The 24,972-nt window shown below is 40.8% G+C and overlaps 1 protein-coding gene and 1 pseudogene across 3 annotated transcripts; one reads left to right on the forward strand and one right to left on the reverse strand.

Moving 5' to 3' along the window:
* Positions 1-325: 325 nt before the first annotated feature.
* On the reverse strand, positions 326-24,952 carry QTRT2 (queuine tRNA-ribosyltransferase accessory subunit 2). Of its 3 annotated transcripts, none has more exons than XM_059164073.1 (9): positions 24,784-24,952; positions 20,331-20,551; positions 19,516-19,571; positions 17,584-17,660; positions 15,802-16,014; positions 10,143-10,342; positions 7,175-7,326; positions 4,927-5,044; positions 326-2,423 (listed from the first exon to the last, which is right to left on the reverse strand). In XM_059164073.1, exons 2-9 carry the CDS (start codon positions 20,528-20,530, stop codon positions 2,192-2,194), a joined length of 1,248 nt encoding a protein of 415 aa, XP_059020056.1. In that variant the 5' UTR covers positions 20,531-20,551; positions 24,784-24,952; the 3' UTR covers positions 326-2,191. The 3 variants fall into 3 exon arrangements, with proteins under 3 accessions (XP_059020056.1, XP_059020057.1, XP_059020058.1); XM_059164074.1 differs by having other exon boundaries at positions 20,331-20,487; positions 24,784-24,951; XM_059164075.1 differs by lacking the exons at positions 17,584-17,660; positions 19,516-19,571; positions 20,331-20,551; positions 24,784-24,952 and adding an exon at positions 17,387-17,524.
* On the forward strand, positions 12,805-13,610 carry LOC131825116 (large ribosomal subunit protein eL8-like; annotated as a pseudogene).
* Positions 24,953-24,972: the final 20 nt, after the last annotated feature.

The following is a 24,972-nucleotide window of genomic DNA, read 5'->3' on the forward strand; positions in this document are numbered from 1 at the left end:
CTCTGAGGGTCAACAAGATATATAAGGAGAGCATTTACTAAGGTGTCCAGTACGTTAAAAATCCTCTCAATAGTTTATGGTTATTATTATTTTTATTATGTGCTAGCATGGCCTTAAGGTCCCTAATTGTATAATTTAAAGAGACAGATACATTGTTAAATCTCCTTGGATTCTGCATTTAGTATGAGTGCACTTAAAACAATGACCGCAGATGAAATAAATGTAGAAAAAAATTCTTTTCCAATGGAGAACATTTCTAGTATCATGGAAATTTAATAGTTTGCTTAATAGACTCACTACTATTTACAGGAAACAAGACAGTATATTTTTTTAATTAAAAATATTTATTGGCTATTGACTTTAACAGACTTACATTAAAGGAAAAAAACATTTTTTCCAAATGTGCTAATAAGAAAAAGACCCAGAAAAATGAACAATGCTTGAGCAGACTATCCAGTATTTTGAACATAAATAAAACTCAGAAATTTAATATGGATTCTGGGATATTAATATTCCTCCAACAATGGATTTGGCATTGAACAGGAATATAAACATATGAACAAGTCTAGTCTAATATATTTCAAAGCAAGCAGATCCTTGAGAGCGGATACTCTTTCTTAACTACGTTTGCCATTCATGGAGGAGAGATTATAGGAATGTCAAGGACATTCCTGACCATTAATTTAAAAAAAAAAAAAAGATATCTAACACATAAAAATATAGTAACCACATAATAATTAAAAACGATGTTCAGTAATGCCCTCTGAAATGGAAAAAATAGCAAATTATAGCCTAAGAAAGTAAAACAAATATATTCCATGCGCCTACAAAAACAAAGGTGTTTTTTGGGTTCTGTTGGCTGCTTTTACAAAAACTATGTGTGGATATACTCTTACAGAAAACACGACAAACAGAGAAAAGCCCAAAGAAAATAAAAATCACCTGTCACATCAACATGAATGTCACTCCTCTGGTGAAAGCAGAAAAAACTCATAGAATTAGAGATGATCCAGGAAGGTCTTCCCAGTCTCAGGATCTGCTGATGCCAACTCACCAACCACTTCAGAAGTCACAGCCCGAACCTCTTTTTTGGCTCTCAAACGTCTCTACTGTTGCCTGATTCCTGGAACCACTCCATTTTTATACCAGGCCAACAGGGATCAGGATACAAGAAGGCTGCAGAGATAATCTAAAACTTTTTTTCCCCCCACATTACAGCTAGATAGAATCTTGGAAGTTCATGTGGTCTTACCCCCTTGCCTGTCCCCGTTTGTTCAGAAGGAAATAGGCATGGAGGGGTAAGTCATTTGTCTGGTGTCATAGCTGAGCAGAACTGAAACCCAGTCTTCCAATTGCTGGGCCAGGGCTCTGTCCAAGTGAACACATGGTGAATGAATCTCCCCAAGTGATGGAGCCACAGTTATTATGTGGCGAGACTATTAATGAGCCTGAAGGGTAGACCACAGCGGATCTGTCTGATCAGACGAAAGCATCTAGGCAAACTTTTGGCTCGTAAGGGGCAACTACATGGGCTCTCAGGAGACAAGTCACACGTAGATCATGTGGTCAAATGAAGGCATGTGCCTGGGGCCAATTGGTCCTAGGAGTGATGTGTGAGCCCCACATCCCATGAAGACATGAGCCTAGTTAAGTCACAAGAGCCTTTTCTGATTGATTGCAGCAGGGAGACAGCTGGGAAGGCAGAAGTGTCCAAGATGCTCCTGAGAATATAAGGATTAAAACTATGAAGCTCTCAAATCAGCCAGATTCCTTTTACAGTCAACAGGCATGCGTCTACAGAAGTCATGCTGCTCGGGACCAATCATCTTTTCAAGCTCTGATCCAACTTCACGAACCCACATAATCTCATCAACCCCACTTCAAGGCTGTCCCTTCACAACCAAAGCTTTTGTCTTTGACTAATGAATCTCCATTTGCTAAAAGAGTTAGCATTGAAATACTAAAGGTCATGGTTCAGTTCTTTCTGATCAGTCTGGGTCATTTAAGTCCTGAGAAGAAATCTCTTGAGCCTCAAGTGGGCAGAGTTTAGTTCAAACGTTCCTTATTTATGGGCAGATCTCATTCTCCGATATAAATGGTTAAAGCCAAGTTCATTTCTTGTTCTCTTCTTCCCACATTCCAACAGCAGGACAGGCTCAGTGTGAAGAGTCAGACTCGCGTGTGCCAGGTCTCAAGATGCTTGCTTGCGGATGAGCTCTTTCAACTGTGCCAGTCTGTCGCTTTTTAGTGCTTCCCGGATGGAGTGGAAAAATCCAAAATAATGTTCAAAGTTGTGCATCATGAGCAGGACCCCAGCCAACAGCTCGTTGGTCACCAGCAGATGGTGGATGTATGCACGAGTATGATTCTTACAGCAGTAACAGGAACATCCTCTCACAAGTGGATCAAAGTCCTCCTGGTACCTGCCAAAGGAAGTCACAGTGATAGTCCAAACAATTAGGACTACAAGACATCCACAGCCTAGGCTATCTATTCGGCCAGTACATAAGCAATAATTAATAACCTCATTGGCAAATATAGTGCTGAGCACCTGCTTAGGATGACAATGTGGTAACAAGTTAACCTAGAGCATGATGAGTCAGGAAACTCGGGAGTCTTCTTCCTGACAGACCTAACCTCCTGGACTGAGGCTTACAGAGAGCATCGAAAGCCCCGGGATCACTCCTGCACACTGAGCTTTGTTAGTCATAGTGTAAGGGCACACAGTGAGAGTAAATGCTGTTCTGAAGCATGACACACTTCTCACCCTCGCCACTAGAACTAGTACAGAAGACACGGTACGACCTTTCACTCCCAGAGTTTGTGTGTGTGGGTGGACTGCAAAGCACTTTGACATATACTGTCTTACTGAATCTCTGCAACCACGTTTGAAGACAGGCATTTTTACGGTCATTTCCCAATGAAGATCACTAGGGGGGTCGAGAGGAAGGCCTCCAGAGCTATAGAGCCTAGGCTTGATGTCTGGCTCACAATTCACTTGGGCATGTCACTTACTGTCCCTCTGTATCTGTTTTCTCATCTGCTATGATAATAAGTGTAATAACAGCATCTACCTTAGGGAGTTATTATAAGAATTAAATGAATTAATATAGCAAATGATTCTCTCTTTCTCTGTCAAATAAATAAATAAATAAAATCTTTTTAAAAAGGGGGAGGCTGCTTGGGTGCTCAATCTCTTGGGTGTCTGCCTTCAGCTCGGGTCATGATCCCAGGGTTCTGAGATTGAGCCCCACGTCCATCATGCTCCCTGCACAGTGGGGAGCCTGCTTCTCCTCCTCCCTTTGCCTGCTGCTCCCCCTGCTGCTCTTTTTCTGTCAAATAAATAAAATCTTAAAAAAAACAAAACAAAATAAAACAACCGAAAGGATTTGGACATTGCTGGGCACCTACTAAGCTATACTTAACACATACTACATATGTGTTACTTTTTATCAGCTATTAAAAAGAAGTTAAGGGGTGCCCTGCTGGCTCAGTCAGTAGAACATATAACTCTTGATCTCAGGGTTTTTGAGTTCAAGCCCCACAGTGGGCATGGAGCTCATCTTAAAAAAAAAAAAAAAAAAAAAGGAAGTTAAATGATCTGACCAAGGTTACAGAGCCAATGAGTAGTGCTAGGCTCTGAACTTGAACTCTAGTGCTCACAATAAGAAAACTACACTTTCCAGCTAAATCTATAATGTGAGGGAAGTTTAGTAGTAATCCATTTATATTACCCTACCATTTGAAAAACAGAAATGAATCTCCTTGGCTATTTTTCCAGAAGTTAAATGAGTAAACATCACCACTTCAGACCTACAATCAAGAAGTCCCTATAGAATACAAATTAGACCTAGGCTTTTCATATTCTTTTGTAAGTTTTCTTTTTTTTCTTTTTTTTTTTTTTTAAAGATTTTTTTATTTATTTGACAGACAGAGATCACAAGTAGGCAGGGAAGCAGGCAGAGAGAGAGAAGGAAGCAGGTTCCCTGCTGAGCAGAGAGCCCGATGCAGGGCTCGACCCCAGGACCCTGGGATCATGACCTGAGCTGAAGGCAGAGGCTTCAACCCACTGAGCCACCCAGGCGCCCCTCTTTTGTAAGTTTTCAAGTCTGTACTATTCCTAGATAGATATAAATTAAGTCCGAATCCCTAGAATGTTCCTTTACATAAGACCAAAAACAGGGGCGCCTGGGTGGCTCAGTGGGTTGGGCTGCTGCCTTCGGCTCGGGTCATGATCTCAGGGTCCTGGGATCGAGCCCCGCGTCGGGCTCTCTGCTCAGCGGGGAGCCTGCTTCCCTCTCTCTCTCTCTGCCTGCCTCTCTGCCTACTTGTGATCTCTCTCTGTCAAATAAATAAATAAATAAAATCTTAAAAAAAAAAAAAAATCTTTACATAAGACCAAAAACACCCCAGCACTAAAGTAAGAACACCAAACTCACAGAAAAACCTCTCAGTGGTTCACTAATAATTACTACTTTGGCCCAAATACAAAGTTATAAGGTCTCTTAGTTCATTCCTCACAGAGGGAAATATTTTATTAAGATTTATAATCTGTATATAACCAAGATGACTTAAGTTCCTTAGAATTGAAATGCTTTGTTGTTTTTTCTCTTGAAATCTTTATTTTGCTCTGACATTATTTAAAGTAATCAGAAAGAGTAAAAGACACCAGACAATGGATTTGGTCTAATCTTTCTGACAGTTCTTCTAAAACAACAGTTATCTAGCCTCGGTTTTCTGACATGACAAAGTACACAAATTCATCTGCAGAAAAAACAAGTTTTTCTGGAACTGAATTTAAGAAGGCCCAAATAATATCCAACTATAAATATTTTATGAAGTCATAAACTGAAAAGGGAACAGTTACATAAACTTTTAAAACAGATTGAAATTAAAAAGAAATCAAAATCTAAAAAAATTCCTTACTTTTTTTCCTTCAGATTAATTTCAAATGATGTCATTTCTTGGTTGCAACTGGTTGTTTTAATCTTCTTTGTTTGATCCACATATTTTATTTCTTCCTGTATCCCATTTTGTTGTAATACTGAAGGACAAACCAACAAAAAGTCTTGAATAAAAATCAGATACAGACTGGCCATTGCGAGATTATTTTAGTTATATTTTATGGCCTTTGACCTTAAAATTCCACTCATAAGAATTTATCCCAAGGAAATGACACAAGAAAAGTAGTAATATGAACCAAGATGATCACTGACATATTCTCTATAATATCAAAACTTGGAGATTCAACAATGTCTAAGCAAACTATGGTTACAAGTAGATAATATATAATCTTACCGTCAAGGAGTGATTTTAAGAAAACAGTTGGGGAGAGAGAGAGTGTGTGTATGTGTGTGTGTGTGTGTGAGTGAGAGAGAGAGAGAGAGAGAGAAATTTGTGTGTATATACTGGAGTTATGTCTTGTCATCATATACATGCAAATTGTGCTTTATAACTGCTTATGTTCCAAATAGATTAAAAGTAGAATATGGTTTTAATTTATGTATTCTATATGGGGACCCTAGCCTTACATGGAACTCAGATTATCCAGAACTAAACGAAGACTTGAGTTGTTCCCTTTGAACTCTTTAAGAAAGAACATTCCTGCATATATAAGGAAAACACCAATCACTATGCAAAGAGCGAGCTATTTTGAACAGGGGCAAGTAAAGAAGTTTTACTGGAAATGAGTAGTTAACAAACTCAGGGCAGCCCAAGGGGAATGGGCAGACAGTCCTAAGGAGGTAATTTTGTCCAGATCAAAGGAAAAAGAGAAGTGACCTGAGCATTGAGCAGAGGGCTGTTATAATTTTCCTGCCATGAATTTGCATGCTGATGTGGGAAACCACAGTAATGCCCTGGCTTTCTAATCCTTATCCTAGGGGGAACTATATTAGTTCCTGCATTAGGCAACTTACTCCTCTATAATTTTCACTTTATAATTGACAAAAGACTTTAATTTACTACATATACACATATACACCTATGATTAATAATATTTCTTTAATGGAAAATGTTCAAACTATTTCAACTTTTCTAATCATAAAGAAACAGCTTTCTCTAGCCAAAAAAGGAATTTGTTTGTTCTGGAGAATGAATATCAGGTTCTTAAGTTTTGAATATTCATGGCACAGAATGATTAACAGTTACCCATGTCCTTGTGGAGATACTTAGGTTTGTAAATGAATATTTTATAGTATTTGTGGTATGCTTTTCTACCCATATACATTATGTTCTAGTCAGTTTAAAGGACAACAAAACTGACCCCCTGTATATAAGAATCTGACCAATCTGATTTGTTTTGTTTCCAGAAATAATTCAATTTAGGTTAATGGTTAGGTTGCTTTACAAAACTGTTAACATCTTCTGGATGAAATTTTAATAACTTGTGGGGAATAAAATGAATCTTTAAGGAAGTCTCTGGCCCATGTTAAATGTAAGGCCAGAGGTGACAGAGGTAGAATTCAAAGGACAGCAGGAAGCAGGGAAGGAAATCACACCTGTGAAGGCCAGAAGGCAGGCCAGGTGTGCAACATTCTCCAAAAAACTTGGTAGTTTTTCTAAGGGATCCTGGCCCATAGCCATCCCAATTCTTTTTCCACTGTCAGTCAAATGTTCAGACTCTGAAACTGATATTCATGACTTCTGAGTAACTAATCAATACAAGAAAATGGTGGTGCTTCAAGGTAATATTAGCTTTCACATCTCTGTGTGTTTAAAAGAAAAAAAAAAAAAAGCCTAAGTAACACTAAGATCAGAGGGGGTGAGAAACTCCCTGTATTTTGATAGCATGGGGTTTGCAAAAAGCAGACAAGAAGTCTTCTGTGAAAAACTGAATTAACTTTTACCAAGTAGTTCAAAGGTTTTCTGTTCCTAGATTTTCATCACTATTCACTTTGAATGTTCTTTTTTCAGGTTGTTAATAGAAAGGGTTTTGTTTTTCTTGGTTCTCACTCTAAGATCACTCCCTAATATTGAGCTAGAGGTATAGCACTAAGGAACAGGTTTTGTGTGCCAACATGCCAGAGCATACAGATAAGAAACAAACGTGGTAGTTTTATAAAAGGCTGGTGTTACAGTATGTACATATTTCTGGCTGTGACTCAAGACCAATAATGAAGAGGAAACAGAAGAAACTTGAGGATAACAAAGAGACTAACTTCAGAAGACCTACGTGTCTCTTCAGGGTTTGGCTGGTAATGAAAGCTGAAAGTCAGGGCACATCCCCGCTCTGTCACTTGATAAGGGAAAAAACTCTCAAATAAATCCACTCCCCTTTCGATACACTCGAGAACCTCATCTGGCCGGCTGACTCCACAGATAAGCCTGTGAAAACAATAGTAAGAACACTGACGTGAGGACAATGCTAGAAATGGAAGCAGAGACTCTTCCCAGAGGGCATTAAAAGTAGTAATAACGAGGGAACCTGGATGGCTGAGTCAGTTAAGTGTCTGATTTTGGCTCAGGTCCTGGTCTCAGGGTCCTGGGATTGAGCCCCACATCGGGCTCCCTGCTTAGCAGGGAGTCCGCTTCTCCCTCTCCCCCTCTTCCCCTATTCCTCTACCTCTCCCCCTGCTAATGTGCACTCTCTCAAATAAATAAAATCTTAAAAAAAAAAAAAAAAAAGTAGTAGTAATAATGAAACCCACCAATCACGGATGGATGGCAGGCAACAGAAAGAAGGGCTTTGGCAGCAGAGAGACCTGGGCTCGAATCCCAGTTCTGCCTTTTATTCACTTATTGTACTACTTTGGGAAGGTTTCTTAACCATTCTGGGTTTTAGTTTTATAATCTTAAAAACAGGAGCAGTAATACATACCTCATAGATTTGTTGTAAAGATTAAGGAGGTATTTGAAAAAGCACACTGTCAAGTCTCCGGACCCAAAGAGAAGTTCAATAAAGGTTAGTTTCCTTTCCCCTCCCACTCCTTCTAAAGAACCTTCCTAGGCTTCAACTGAATTTTACACCCTATCTAACTACTACACAGATTTTTTTGAGAGTGCAAAGTTATATGTCAACTATACATCAATTTTTATTTTATTTATTTTTTTAAGCTTTTATTTATAAATGACAGAGAGAGATGGGGAGACAGGAAACACAAGCAAGGTGAGTGTGAGAGGGAGAAGCAGGCTTTCCACTGAGCAACGCGGGGATAGATTTCAGGATCCCGGGGTCAGGACCTGAGCCGAATGCAGATACTTAGTGACTGAGTCTCCCAGGTGCCCCTATCAATTTTTTAAAAAAAATTTTTTTTTTTTTTTTTTTTTTTTTTTTTAAAGATTTTATTTATTTTTATTTATTTGAGAGAGAGAGACAGTGAGAGAGAGCATGAGCGAGGAGAAGGTCAGAGGGAGAAGCAGACTCCCCATGGAGCTGGGAGCCCGATGTGGGATTCGATCCTGCGATTCCGGGATCATGACCTGAGCCAAAGGCAGTCGTCCAACCAACTGAGCCACCCAGGCATCCCTAAAAAAAATTTTTAAAGAGTGCAATTGTGTGTTTCATTTCCCCCTCAAATCTTTCCATGTTTAAAGGATATTTGCCTAGAATTTTTTATAATTGGTTCAAGAAAGACATCTGTTATCTACTGTATTCTTCATAGGTTCATTTACAAAGCAACTCTTGCTCTCAGACTTTCAACTCTGACCATAAGATCTAAGACTCTATTTGACTTTCTTTATTCTTCTTTTATTTTCTCCATTAATAAAAAGTCTGCATGTGGAATGAGATGGCATTTTCAGAGGTAACAGGTAAGGCACTCTGGGAGCGACCATACCACTCAGCTGAGTTTTGCCACTAAAACAAGAGGGGGAGGTGCACTAGATCAGGGTTGGCTGGCTGGCTGGCTGCTATCTTTTATGTTTGTTTTTCTACCCATAGTCCCTTTTATGAACTGGCAGAGAAAAGCTTACAGACTCCCTGATTTCTAAGGGAAGTCCAAAAAAGGCTTATGTAATATTAAACAACTCAAACACTTAAATATATGCCGGTTTTTCTGACTAGTTTCCTTCAAATAATGTAATGTTTTAGAACTCCTCTCCAACTGAAGCTGTCATTTCTACGCACATATAGAATGAAAACAATCCCAGCTCTCAAATCCAGTAACAGACATCTGTGAGCACTTAGCTCAAATAAGTTATAAAATGACTAGAAATACTAGTGCTGAATTGCTATCTGCACCAGAACAAAATCAGCGCAGGATGGGGAACAATGAATACAAGAGAGCTAGGTTAAACCTATGGGGTAAGTGCTGCCCGGACCGCTGGAAGTATCTTGCTTTGGCTGAGGTTTCCAGGGTTGTATGCATGCGTAAAAATCCATCAAACTGTACCTAGATTCACACACTATTGTAAGTTATACCTGGATTTTTTTTAAGTAGTAACATTTATGTATGCTATATACCATCCAACAACCCGAGGGGCATAAAACAGCATCCTATAATCAAACCTCTTAATAGATCTGTAGGAAAAAAGCATGAATATTCATACCAAGTTGGATGAAAGACTAGGGTTTTAAAACAAAAAAGAAAAGAAAAAAAAGAAAAATATGGGTAATCTAATAAGACATCAGCTGCACTTAGAACCTTGGGATTTTGAGCTTTGAAACTTGCAGATTGTTTCTCTACACCAGTACAGAGTGTATCCTATTTATGGAAAGAACTAGCCCCATTAGTGTTGCCAGTCCTGTTGATTTCAAAAGTGACTTAGCTACCTGCCTCAAATCTAAGAACTTCTTCAATGTCCTTATTACTACAGCCCATGTTCACTCTGCTAGACACCCCAGATCTGTCCTCAACTTTCCTTGATTAAGGCCAGAGTTCCACATGATTTTATACCTGTCCCCAGGCACCATGTAACACTGGCATAAAAATGAGAAAAAACAGATAACAGTTGCCCTCACTTATGAGGATCAAATAAACTAATTCACTTGGCGATTGTCCTCATCTACGTTCTGAAATCAAAAGCAGGACAGCCGTGATGGAAACTCCCCCGATAATCGGCCTCAGCAGACTCAGCCCAGAAAGGCCATAATCAGTTCATCAAAAGACATGTTCACGTAGAGACTCTGCATAATCCACAATCACCAGCACTCCTGCCCTGAAGCCCCCGAAGCGTGGCCTGTGCTCTAACTGAACACTAGCCTTGGTTTGTCCTCCGGCAGCTCTGCAGTGACTGATGACAGCAAGTACAGTCTAGTTTCCAGGGTTGCTGGATTCCCTTGAAAGCCATCCAGAAGGAAGCCGCCTACGGGCCGCTTGGCCGTCTCCCGTGCTGATCTCAGCCTCTCCTCCATCACGTCTCCACCTTCAATCACTCCAATGATGGCACTTCTCTGAAGGACCTAAGGGAAGAAAGGATTGAATGCTTTTAACTGTTTCCAGTAGTGGAGACCTTTGTTTAAATGAACTTCACATGGAAGAGATCTCGGTGCAGCTGCTACAGTTGAAGCATGAGATGGAGCTCCCTCCTCCCTGGGAACCTTGCGGGCTCCAAAACACACAACTTGAAAGCCACCCAAACAGGTAAGAAAAGACTGAGGAGAAATTGAGTAATCGATACATGCAGTCATGTTTGATCTTAGGTTAAATAAAACACACACTGAGCAAGTATTATGAGAGGGAAAGGACAAAAGGATCAGTTTTCATTCATTTAAATAACTATTCAGGCCTGCTTTAGGTTTGCTACCCCCAAGTCTCTCCATTAGAAAGAACTTTAAGAACTCTGTGGTTGGGATAACTTACTATCTGTTCGGAAAAAAATCAAACTACACCACACACCATTCTCAAAAAGAAATTCCAGATGGCCCTCTAATCTAAACATACAAAAGAGTTACACAAATCTCAAAAAGATATATTCAAGTTTTTATAATCTTGGAGTAAGGAATGTCTCCCTAAGCAAGCTAAAGCTTACAGAAAAGGCTAATGTATTTGAATACAAAACTTCTCTAGTGAAATATACTCTCAACAAAGGCAAAGGAGAGCTCACTACTTATTGGAATAGACAAAAACTTATGCCATGGAAAACTTCTAACAAATCTTCTATGGAAATGACAACCCCATCGGAATCAGGGCAGGTATGTGAATATGAACTTCAATAATACCAAGTAAATGTGAATGCCCCATACACATATGGAGTGCTAACCAAAGCTCACCAGGAAGGAGATACAAAATGGAAATAGTTAGATACCACTTTTGCCCATCACTCTGACAAAATAGTTAAAAGACAGAGAGCAACACTGTGGAGGTAAAAGTGTTAGAGAAATGCCACATATTCTGATAATGAGAGAGAGAACAGATTAGTTCAGCTTCTTGGGAGCGCTAGTAGACAATATTCTCAAAATGTCAATTCTTTTATCTTTACGTCCTAAAATTCCACTTCTAAGAATTATTCCTACAAATATATTCATTCATATGCATCAAGGTCTATTTACAAAACCTGGAAACAACTTAAACATACATCAATAGAGCAAAGGCTTACAGGAATTCTGATATATTCGTAGTACGGCTTTCTATGCAGATGTTAGAAATAATGCAGCAGATACAGCACTATAGGCACTGACAGAAAGAGTTTTGAGCTATTGCTAAACAAAAACAAGCCATTTCTGAACATATGATCATACTCATGTAATGAAAACCCCATACAGTAAAGCATATATAAACACTATGTGTATGCAACTAAGAAGTAAAAATGCAAAGCAACAGTGGCTCTCTGGTAGAAGAGAATGGGAAGAGAGCCTGGAGTGCTATGAAGAGGGAATTCCGCATCTCAGTTTAAGTAGGACGGACATAATCAGAGAGAACACTTGGGACTGCTGTACGAAGAATGATTTAAGAGTGAGTATGGCTAAAGGATACGTAGAAGGCAAGTTTAATAATTCGAATGAAAGACGAAAAGGACCCAGTCTAAGGGAGTGGCAGAAGAGGACCCAGTCTAAGGGAGTGGCAGTGGGTGAAGGGGAGGGACAGGATCTGAAACTTCATCAGAAGGTATGATCAACAGGGGCGCCTGGGTGGCTCGGTCAGTTAGGTGTCTGCCCTGGACTCCGGTCATGGTCTCTGGGTCCTGGGACTGAGTACCATGTCAGGCTCCCTGCTCTGCTTTTCCCTCTCCTTCCTTGCGCATGTGCTCTCTCTCTCAAATATATAAAAATCCTTAAAAGAAAAAAAAAAGGTACGATCAACAAACTTGACTGATTAGTTGCCCGTGGAGAGGATGAAAAGTCTAGGATGACGGCTCCTGTTCTGGAAGTCCAGGGAGATGATGGGAAGAGCAATGACAAGGAATCCTAGGAAAACAGTGGAGGGTGATGCAAGATGGTCATTCTGTTTTGTGCATTCTGAGTTTGAGGTCAGCAGCCACTGAGGACACGTGTGCAACAAATGTGACTACCCAGGCTGGAACTGTGGACACCTGGCACACTGCTGCCACTCCCCACAGCAGACATGGCTGACAGATACTCTCTTCCTGCTGTGCCCAGGCATGGCTCCAAGCACCGTAGGATGAAATCCATTTGCCTTCACTGGCCTAGGAAGAAAAGAGAGCCTACACCAGAATGCTGGAGAGCTTCAGTATTTAAGGGCATTCAGAATAAGAAGATTCAGTGAGTAAAAAAGGAAGAAATCACAGGAAAAGGGAAAGATGTATGCAGATATACAAAGCAGGTAGTTACATGGACCTGCCCCTAAATGTGTTTAAATGTGACTGGCACAGCCCTATCTGAGAAACCCCCGTTCATGGACACAAGAAGTATAATCATATAATTTATTGTTTAAAATGGAACACATGTGCCCTTCCCACCAGCCATCCAAGATGCCAAAAGGAAAGAAGGCTAAGGGGAGGAAAGGGGCCCTGGCCCCTGCTGTCATGAAGAAACAGGAGATCAAGATGGTCAATCCCCTGCCTGAGGAAAGGCTCAAGAGTTTTCACATTGGACAGGACATCCAGTCCAAAAGGGACGTCATCTGCTGTGTCCAATGGCCCCGCTACATCCAGCTGAAGCGGCAAAGGGCTTTTCTCTATAAATGTCTGAAAGTACCTCCTGCAATTAACCAGTTCACCCAAGACCTTGCCCTTGGACCACTAAGCTACTCAACCGCTAAAGCTGGCCCACAAATACAGACCAGACACAAAGCAAGAGAAGAAGCAGAGATTGTTGGCCTGGGCTGAAAGAAAGTGGCCAGCAAAGGGAATGTCTCCACTAAGATGTCACCTGTCCTTCCAGCTGGGGTTAAGAGTCACCACCTTGGTGGAAAACAAGAAGACTCAGCTGATGGTGATTGCACACAATGTGGATCCCATTCAGCCTGTTGTCTTCCTGCCCATCCTGTGTCATAAGATGGGGGTTCCCTACTGCATTATCAAGGGGAAGGCCAGGCTGCAGCATCTGGTCCATGGGAAGACCTGCACCACTGCTGCCTTCACACAGGCTAACTTAGAAGACAAAGGACCTCGGGCTAAGCTGCTGGAAGCTGTCAGAACCAACTACAATGACAGATATGATGCTATCTGCCATCACTGGGGAGGCAATGTCCTGGATCCAACGTCGGTGGTTCACACGGTCAAGGTAAAAAAAGGCAGAGGCTAAAGAACTGGCCACCAAACTGGGTTAAGTGTGCACTGCTGAATTTTCTGTATGTAAGAGTAATAAAAAGTGCTCTTTCAAAAAAAATATGAGACACATGTAAGCATAAAAGGGGTCGCTGTTAATAATCATGTCAAGACAACAGCAGATCATAGGGATAGAAAGAGGGACCACTGCACAGCAATAATGTGAAGTGTAACACTGACTAGCATGGAAGAGGGACTTGAGGCTCAGCCGGCTATTCTAATAATCGTGCCATCACACTCCCTGTCCTCCCTTCTACTCATGGAACCATTACTCATCCTACAAGGATAATCACTGGCTCAAAACAATTGCTAGTGAGCAACACTAACAGGACCCACGGCAGTGTCCGCATGCTGAACTCTTACTGCAGATACCCAGAGTTCTATTCAGAATGACAACCAAGTTTCCCCTATGATTTTATGTATACTAACTTTATCAGTCAATCACATTTTTTATTGGTACACTCAAGATAACAATGTTCCTCAATCTCAGGGCACTTGCCATTGTGGGACCTGACCACTGCTCAGGATTACTCCACGTAAGTGATCTCAACACTGAATTCTCCCCTCCGCTCGCACCTTCTCTTCTCTCACCAGCTCTGCTATCTCCTAGTGACTGCATCCTTTCCCAGCTTTATTCACTCTGCTACCAGGCTCTCTGGTCCACCGCCACAGCTTCATCCTCCCCAGCCCGACATAACCAGCCACCATCAGCAAGCATTTAGTGAGGGCTTACTTATGTCAGGTATTTGGTACAGGATGGAGATACAAAAAGGACATTCAAAAATTGAGTTTAAGGAGGTCACAATCTAATGAAGACAAGCACACACAGAAATCATTGCACTACGAAATAACTGGAGCTATAATACAGTCACGTCCAAATTAAAGGAGGTGGCTGAGGATGAACAGAACTTCCTGGAAGGGTCAGGGACAGTTTCCTAGAATGAGGAATGGAACGCAATTGAGCCGGACCTGGAAGCAAGAGACACAATATGGCTGGAGATAAGAAAAAAAGAAATAGTCAAGAAGGAAGTCCGTGTACAGCCCCAGCAGAATGAAACAGGGTAATGCCTCAGGGAACTGCGGGTGACTAAGAAGGGCCACAGCCACAGGAGAAAGTGGTTGGCACTGAGTTGGAGGAATAGGCAGAGGCCATGTCACATAAGAGTTGAAATAGAGAGTCATTAAATTCTCTTTGGGAAATCGATATGGGATCCTATTTGTGTTTTATGAAGATCTCTCAGATAGCAGGGCTGGAGATGGATTTGATGGAAACAAGAAGAGACAGAATAATTAAAAGGTAATATCTACATAAGAGATGATGAGGTTATTAAGCCTCAAGGTGGTGATAAGAAAGATGGGGAGATGGGGGCAGATCCTAGATATATTTAGGGAGATGGAATCGAGAAGAAGCAAACCACTGGATATTAAACCGGGTATTAAAAAGAGCCTTGAATGTGGAATTTAAAAAACAGAACAGATGAACATAGGGGAAGGGAGAGGAAAAAAATTAGACAAAATCAGGGAGGGAGACAAAACACAAGGGACTCTTAAACTCTGGAAAACAAACTGAGGTTTGCTGAAGGGGAGGTAGATGGGGGAATGGGGTAACTGGGTGACGGGCATTAAGAGTACATGTGATGTAATGATCACTGGGTATTATATACGACTGATGAATCACTAAACTCTACCTCTGAAGCTAATAATATACTCTATGTTTATTAATCGATTTCTAGTAAAATTTTTTTAAAAAGGGAAGACTCAAATTGCTGGGCTGAGGACCTTGGTTGCTACTATGAACTGAGACAGGAAAAGGTTTGAGGAGATCAGATACTGAGTTTGAGGTGCATGTGAAGGGATACTCTAGTATACTCTAGTAGAACCCAGCTGAAGTCCACTTTATGTCATTCTGAAGCCACACAGAGCAAGCTTGATTATCCATGCAATTTCAGAATTATTCAGCAAATAAAACCAAGGTGAGGCTGCCCAGGGAAAACACCCAGAGTGGGGCGAAAAAAGAGCCCAAGACAGAATTCTAGAGAGTCAGGATACTTGTGGTTCAGGAAAAGAAAACAGGGGAGTAAGAGATCAGGAATTGAGAAGCAGAGAAGCAGGAGGAGCAGAGAAGGCAAGAGTATTGAACGTAAGTAAGCAAGAGTTTCAAACAGAAAGGAGTGGTGGGCAGTGCATCCTTACCTCTGACTCTTCCTGTAGCCGTAGACAATTATCCAGGAATAGAAGCGATCGATCAACAGACTTTCTGGCTCTTTTTATGGAAGTGGCTTCCTCACAAGATGCCTCTCCATCTGAGAGACACTGGAACCAGTCTGGCTGAAGGGCCTGCTGAATTGCCATGAACTTGGAAGCAGTCATTTCCACTCTTCCCCCAAGACCCCACACGGACACAGACTGCCATGGAACAAAATGATGAGGAATCAGCAAGAGTAAAATGTAAATCAAAAGGAAATAGTAAAATGATAGAGCAATACTAAATTTAATTCTTTATAAATGGAGAGATGGTGGCATTTCATTATGTTAGACATGGAGGATAGAAGCTTCCTTTATTATATCCTAATTCTCTGAGCACCTTATAGCTCATAGAGAATCCATCCATGGCCACACAGCCAGCTTCTGAGCTAGTCCCAAGAATTCTTTGTTATACTTTTCCAGTTCAGTGTTCCATTCTCTGAGACCCCACCCCATGCATGTTGTCCCTAACAGATCCACAGACTGATCTTTCTCTGTCTTTGATCACATTGTTCCTTTTGGCTGAAATGCCCTCCTCCTACTTCTCTGCCTGGTAAAATACCATGCATCCATCAAAACAAAGTTCAAATATCATCTACTCTATTGAGCCCCCAAAACCTATCTGGGCATAATCCATCACTCACTCTTCTAAGCTCCTACAGCAATTTTTACTTACATCTTTTATAGAACGATAGTACTGAGAATCCCAATTCATGTTTGTGCCCCAAAAGCCTAGCCTAGGGCTTCATACATTAGTGAAGGTTAGTAAGTGTTTACTGGATCGAGTTAGATACAGATACAAAGAAATCAGAATGTACAGAAGCATCTCTATATGATGTTCTTTCTTTGGTTACTCCTTCCCATATAGTACCTTTCTTCTTAGAAGAGACTGACAAGGACATAAATGGGGAAGTCACATAGAGTCTTTTTATTCTGGCCTAAGGCTTAAGAACATCATTTAAATGAATCCTCTCTCCCTCACAAATGGGGGTAGATAACTGAGGTAAAAATATTCTTTTGGATTAAAATTACAAAATAAAAAGAAGGTAAAGCAGAATAATTTAAAATAATTCATCTCAGGTAAGATTAACAGGCATCGCTGACATCAATAAAGTGGGTACAAGAAAAGTAGTCGCATTTGTAAAGCAGGAGCACACACGGAGGACTTGCCAAAACGTAGTCCTCAAGGACAAGACCATTGTGCCATGTCTCAGGTGGAAACTTTTAACAAAGTCCTTTTGATACCGTTCTTCGCTAGCTAAAATCTCTGGCTGTGAACCCAGCTTTTTCAAACGCTATTCTAAAAGCAAGCAGTATTATACCGAGATTCTACTATATATAGTCATACATGTGATAACACTCATCAGCAACTTTCCTAGCGCTTCCTGAGGTTGTTAAAACTGCAAATAAAGCATGGCATAAAAAAACTAGTGCTTTCTACCATCATAGCAATTTCTTTTTTTGCCATGTACTTGACCCTCTTTCATCCCCCAATTTTTCGTAAGAATGAAAATGCTGAGGCTATATTCCTCACCTTAACCCCGTCTGCAGGCAGCCCTACTTTAATTCCTATAAACCACTCATGCCATTACATTCATCGAAGTAAGAAGAAGGTATAAAGGGGCCAGGAATGGGCTAGCATCCCAGGAAGTGGGATCTAGCATTGAAAGGATACAATAGGCTGACTTTTAAGACAAAGCTGCAGCCCTGGAGGCCCTTCTGAGAACACACCTTGTTTGTTACATAACCGGCTGGGCAGGGGCTGACTGGATCATGCAGGGAACAGTACAAGAGCAATTCCGGCATGCCTGTACAAACATAAAAAAGAACTCCTGAAAGCACTTACATCAACAATTGCACTGTGTTGTAACGGACAGCAGCCTCATATACGTACTGCTGGATAAAGCATCTCTAGATATAGTACCCTGTTCATAATTATAAGAGGCCTGTCAATACGAATGAAAAGATTACCTTTAAAATCTACTCATTTGAAAAAAGAATTAAATGTTCGTGTCTAACGACTAATGAGTTGCTACAAAGGAAAAGTATATCTTAAAGTATACAATAATAATAATAACAATAATAACGAATGAAAAGGTTACCTTTAAAATCTACTCATTTGAAAAAAGAATTAAACGTTCATGTCTAACGACTAATGAGTTACTACAAAGGAAAAGTGTATCTTAAAGTACACAATAAAAATGTTTAGTGGCATGTTGACCCTACTAGATTTATCTTAAAAAATATATAATATCAAGTATGTTCATTTTAGGTACCACTAGCCAGTGGAAAAGACAAAATGATATGGTCAAAAGGTAATCTCACTAATAATAAAGCCATCCCACGTCATTTCTGTCCATTGACCTAGGAGCAGAATTACAGGGAAGCTACAAGGCACTGAAAATGGACTGAATTCTCAGTAAGTTTCATTGACTCAAGATGATAATTTCTTGGGTTCTTTAGTCAAAAACACAGTCATTTAAAAAAAAATTTTAAGTGCTTACTAATCCATATGTACTTAAATTTCCCATGGGAAATTCTCATTTCCCATGCTACCTTACATTTTCATTTAAAAAAAAAAAAAAAAAAAAAAGATTTCACTGAAAAAAGGCCCAGAAAACAAAGCAAGCAAAAAACCAAACAAACAAAAAAACCCAACTCTGCAGTTCTCCACCTATTTTCCCACAATTTCAATTATTATAGTTATCTCTAGAAAGCTTTTTAAGCTATTTTCACTTAATTAAATGCTTGTATACTTTAAAGCTGGTTTTAAAATTGGATTCAGCCCAAGGAAAACATTACATAAATCCTTCTACTTAAAAACAGGGCCTTGTGACCAACGAGTCATCATGCAATTCCCCAACAGAAGCAGAGGACAGAAAAACCAATGGAAACAGAATTTTCATTCACTTAAATGAGTCTTAGATATTGGGAGACAGCTCAGGACAAAGTAGTCTGCAGAAGAATGGATTCTCTAGTTGCCAATGTGAAGCTTTTCCTATAAACAAATGGACACACGCATCTCCATATAAAATCTATTTCTGGAACAAAAGAGAATATTAACATACCAGAATACAGCTACAGATAAACACTTCATCTTCGGCTTCATCTTATGTTTTAGGCTCAACCACGGCTAGACTGCTTTGGATCTTAGGTATGTATATCCCATGCAATTTCTTACCTCTGGGTCTCTGCTCTGTGCCTGGGATGTCTGCCTACACCTCTCTATCCCCACCACCGTGCCCACCTCCCGAACTGGCTAACTTCTACTTTTCCTTGACTCAGATAAAGTACCCCTTCTTCCTCCCTTTCTCAAGAATCCTTTCCTTAGTCTGACCTCTGTCCACATGAACCCTACAGCAAGTTATGTGCTCCTCCCTCTGGCCTATCCTGGTACATGTACACATTCCTAATCCTGCAAATGAGGTCCCTGCATCGTACTAGAATTACGTATTTATCTTTATTCCAGACAGGCTCTGAGTTCCATTAAGGAAGCAACTGTTCCTACTCATCTTTGAATCCCCAGTGCATAGTTCTTAGATGCCCAATAAATGCTCATTAAACTAATGAATAAGTAAACGTATGAATAAAAGATCAGTCAACAGCACCTCCAAACTTCAAATTAATACATCACAAGGCAAACACAAATAACCTAATTTTTACCTATAAACTTTCCAATTCCTTCCTTATATTCTGCCAAGACTTCATGGTGTTCTGCCCTATAAGCAAAACAGAAAAATACATAATAATGAATCATTCTACAGACACTATGCAACAATTGGAACCTACTTCTCTGTACCCAAACAAGTTACATGACAGTAAATGTGGTCTTGAACAACAAAGTACACCATTATTCGAGAGTCCCAACCCATTAGGCTGTGTTCATTAGCTAGAGTACAGGTCTTCAATTTACAACTAGTTCGGGGTGAACAGAAATTGGCAAAGATCAACCACTTCCAAATGCCTGGATTTTCTTCTTCCCCTCTCCCCTTTAAAATCACTATTATTAACACAATATTGCAGAGTTATTTCATCATACAGCAGGTTCTTCAATTAAGCACAAAGCTAGTACATACATTATATAAAATGATCTAACTTCATTAGTTTTGTTTTCATTAAGCAGGACTATCAAGTACAGGTGCAGACACAGGGAAACGTCTAAGGCTGGTACATGAAGTTAGCCTCTAGAGTCCAAGTTTAGTGCATTCCCTGCCCTGTCACCTCTGGGAGTGGCGGCAATGAGGGCCACCATCCTGGCACCGTTGGATCAGAGGACTAGTGATGCAGCTCTGATATGTAGGTCTGGCCTTCCAGATTAGGGCCAGATGATGTGTAACACTTGACATCTCCTGATTTCAGTCTCAAAATCTATAAATTTTGTGCATATAATCAAAAAAGTCTTTTTCTTCACTGCACCTTATTGAGATATCTGAACTGCTGGCAGAGTTGCTATTTAAGTGATTGGGTCTAACACTTACAACGAGGACAGCGTAACCTGAGCCATGGCAGGAAGCCCATGGATAGTATGCAGTGTCTGATGGGTCAGGTGTGGGGCAGAGCCGGTCTTGGTGTACAGAAGGCAGGCTGGAATGTCCATGGTCCGGTCCCCTGCTTTGCCCAGGTTTTTTATTTTTCCTAGGCGACAGCCATTAACAACCTTGGTAAGACTCAGCTTCATCCTAAGAGATTCCCCTAGGTCCTGATAAGAAAAGAACAGTAAATTCAGGAGTTCCATGACCTCTAAAGGCTAAGCACTTTTCAAAGCAACCTACACGATGATGAATGACAGCATTCATTACTATTTCTATTACTATTATTACTATTTCTATTTCTACTATTATTACTATTACTATTTCCAGTCTACAACTGTTTTAGATATTAGGAAGAAGGAAACGGAAGAAGATAGAGAGTAAGACAACTTCCCCACAAAGACCCAGAGCAAAATGATGACATCAACCACATTTAAATTCAGTGGTGGAATTTTTATCCGCACTGATGAGAATCAAACAAATGGAAGGACAGGAGTAAGGACTAGTCACAGAAAGAGTGTGCACTCTTTTGTCAAAGGCTAGTTTTCAGCCTTGAAAATGTGTATAGAAGAAAGCCACACTGTTTAGGCCATATTAATTACTAATTTGATCCAATTTTCCATTCTCCAATTTGAGAGAATACCATGCAACATAACAATTTCTCCTAATACATTGTTAAATAAAGCAAGCAGGTTTCAAAACAGTGTCCTGGTGTTTACTAAATCATATGGAACAATATACATCGAAAGATAGAGATTATCTCTGAGAGTTGAGATTATTTTCCAATTTTTTCTCATATGGTGTCCAAATGAAGGTGAGAATACACATGGAGCATACATGCAATTCATGAGCAGTTCAGTATTACTTTTTATCAGGGATCTTGGCGGACTAGTTCCTGGTCCTTTTGTGTAACAGCTCTGAGGCTGATCTTGTCCATACAGCTAGCACAGATCCACCCTTAGGGTCAGGCTCAAACAAACCATCTCAAAGACTGAACAATAAAATCAGAATCACATTATTTAATCTGAGAACCAAAAAAGGAAGGAGGACCAGTTACTGTATTCATGCCCCGTACGGTACCACACAGGAATCCAAATGCCACGTGAGCATATTATCTGGAATAGGAAGCGTAAGTAATGATTAGATATGGAAAGAAAACTGAAGGGAAACCCATTGGTTCTATAATACAACCAAATCAGATTCCCCAAGGTTAAACACAGGCATTCTCCAAGAGAGAAGCAGCACCTAAATCTGGAAGCCCAGACTCTTGGCTTCCAAGACTTAGCTTTCTCTTGGGGACCTTTTAGACCTATCTTTGTGGAAGGAAAAAATGAACATATTCTAGGAGTCCCTATCTCCTAACAGAAGAGTTTCAAATGTGATTAATCATCTGCTCGATTCTGAAAGCATTTTCTCTTATCTCCTTTTCCCGCTGTTCCCTCAATTGAAGAAATAGATGTCTTCATTCTTAACCCAAGGTCTGGTTGGGAGCTCTAGAGGACATTGGCCACCATGTTCTTAGATGCAGAGATGGGTTCTCCTGTGATACAATGCACAAAACTTTAATCCCCATATTTTTAAAGATAAAATTCAAAATCCTCAGCTTAGTGTACTGAACCCACTAGGTCAGCTAGAGAGGAATATCTACTTGGCTCTCTCCATGGTACAGGACTCTGATGTACTCCCATCTGCTGTTTGGGGCTTCTTCTTCTTCTTTTTTTTTTTTTTTGAAAGATTTTATTTATTTATTTGACACAGAGAGAGAGATCACAAGTAGGCGGGGGGCGGGGGGAAGCAGGCTCCTTGCCAAACAGACAGCCCAGTGCAGGGCTCGATTCCAGGACACCGAGACCATACCCTGAGCCGAAGGCAGAGGCTTAACCCTCTGAGCCACCCAGGTGCCCCTGTTTGGGGCTTCTTAAGAGTCCCATCCTAATGACAATAAATCAACATGTCACCAAAAAAAAGACAAACAAGGAAAAGTAGATGGCTGCATTTAAGAAAAAGTATTATAATAGATAAATTGCTATTGTCAGTGATCCTCTGTGTCATGAAAATGAATACAACTATTAGAAGGCATTAGGAAATGCCTTTCAACTGGAAATCAATATTTAAAAAAAAAAAAAAAAAGCATGCAACTTTGCCCGGAGCTAGAAGAACCACACTATCCTTTCCCCATTCACTGTTCAGGTTATGGTAATTTTTATAAGTGCACCAATTCTCTAAGGGCTCAAATACAACAAGTTTTTATTATGGAGTAATGTAAACATAAATATGCACATACACATATTCATGTACATTTTTTTAAAAACATGTTTTGGGAGGGATATAATCTAAACTAAGCAAATTTCTCAAGAAACAAACCAATAGTCTCCAAAATATCAACTGACTTTTATTTGCCTTCGTCATCACCCTCTCCTCTGTGGGTCACTCACTGTAAGTATCTTCTAAGATTTGTGCTGTTATGCTTTTTTTTTTTTTTTAAGACTTTATTTACTTATTTGACAGATCACAAGTAGGCAGAGAGGCAGGCAGAGAGAGAGAGGGAAGCAGGCTCCCCACTGAGCAGAGAGCCTGATGCGGGGCTTGATCCCAAGACCCTGAGGTCATGATCTGAGCTGAAGGCAGAGGCCTTAACCCACTGAGCCACCCAGGCGGCCGGGGATTTTCTAAATATACATTCACACTTCACTTTTACAAACAGAGTTTCTGGGGAAGTCTTAACGAAAAGCCATTAAAAAATAATCTGGAAATGCTTCACGGAAAAAAGTTTATCACTTTCAGGATAAGTGATAAACTGCCAATGGATTATGCCTTCACGAGGACTAACAGAGATTCCCTGCACCTCTGGTAGCATTGTACCTGTCCTAACACTTCCAGTGTCCCATGTGCCCTGCCACGCCCCAGCATTCCCTCAGAAGAAGGGATTTCTAAAATTTTTTTTAGATGAATTCTCTACAGACTGTCATGACTGTGATATGCTAAGGGAAAAGAGCAAGCTTAGGCGAGCACATGTTTCAAAAGAAACAAAACCGTTTCAAAGAAAAACCGTATATATATTTCTAAATACACAAGTAAACATACATGCTACAATGTTTGTATATGCATAGAAAAAAGTCTGAAGGACTTCTAAACAATATGGTGCATTGAGTTGACTCAGAAAGACACAGAAATGATGGACTTTAAAATTCTAGTAACCAGGGATGGCTGGGTGGCTCAGTCGTTAAGCGTCTGCCTTCAGCTCAGGTCATGATCTCAGGGTTCTGGGATGGAGCCCTGCATTGGGCTCTCTGCTCAGCGGGGAGCCTGCTTCTCCCTCTCCCACTCCCTGTGCTTGTGTTCCCTCTCTCGCTGTCCTTCTCTCTCTGTCAAACAGATAAATAAAGTCTTTAAAATTTTTAATAAATAAATAAAAGTAAAATTCTAGTAAACAATAAGGCTCTATGTGGGGCTCGATCCCAGGACTCTAGGACCATGACCTGAGCTGAAGACAGAGGCTTTAACCCACTGAGCCACCCAGGCGGCCGGGGATTTTGTATGTACTTCTCTACAATTTGCTTTTTCCCAGGAGGAAATGGATATCTTTTCTGGAGAAGAGACACAGAACTAACTTACCCTTTTAAAATAACTACTTCATGATATTACATAAATTGGGTGTGCCACAATTTATTCAAAAATCACCCTTCTGATGGACACTCAAGTTACAGAGCAGGTCCTGTGATCTCTGCAATAGTATGAGGACACAACTTCCCTGATCTCATTTTCACCCTTCTGAAGTCTAGCTTAGTTTATGTTTCCTGGCAAAGCGCTATGTTTATATTGATTTTTCTTCGTTATGACATTCCAATGATGTAGGTTTGCCAATGAGTAAATCCAGGGTCCGCTTTACTAAGGTTTCCTCGGGCCATAGAGCCACAAAGCTGAGTCCAAGCTCGCACTGTAAACCACTGCCCTGCCTGACAAACCCACGTATCCTAGGAAGTACTGCCTCCGGGGACATCTAAGTTCAGTCAATAAGGATGGATTTTTCTTCACTCCATGGGCCCCCTCCAGTGGCCCCGACCTCACGAAGCCCTTAGCAGAAGGATTCGAGATCGTCCCCCAACCCTCCTAAGTATTGTGTGCAGGCCAGAAAGCACTTCCGGCTGAGAGCCTGAATCTTGAGCAGAGGCCGGTAATGGAAAGGAGGTCCTTTGCTTCCTGAGATGCAGTGCAGCTTACACGATTTGGGAGAATCTGGACTTTGAGAAGCCAAGATCCTCCAGGACAGCCAGAAGAGGGAAGGCGAAAAATGTCAGGATTCTAACTACAGTTACTGCAACACAACTAGTACGCGTCTGGGCGCGACGCGACTCATCCACCCGTGGTAGCCCTCACTCTAACAGGAAAAGGGGGCACTTACCTGCACACCTCCCAACTTGTTTTCGCCTTCAGACCCCTCAAACTCCTCGTAGTTCCCCACCACGTGTCCGGCTTACAGAATTCTCGGCCCCCTAAACCACCGCCTCCGCTGCTGAGCCAATCAGGGAACACTGCGTCATCACCGGGCGCCAGGAAAAGGCAAGGGCGATATCAAAGCGAGCTCTAGTGA

Source organism: Mustela lutreola, chromosome 2, assembly GCF_030435805.1.
Source record: "Mustela lutreola isolate mMusLut2 chromosome 2, mMusLut2.pri, whole genome shotgun sequence".
NCBI lineage: Eukaryota > Metazoa > Chordata > Mammalia > Carnivora > Mustelidae > Mustela > Mustela lutreola.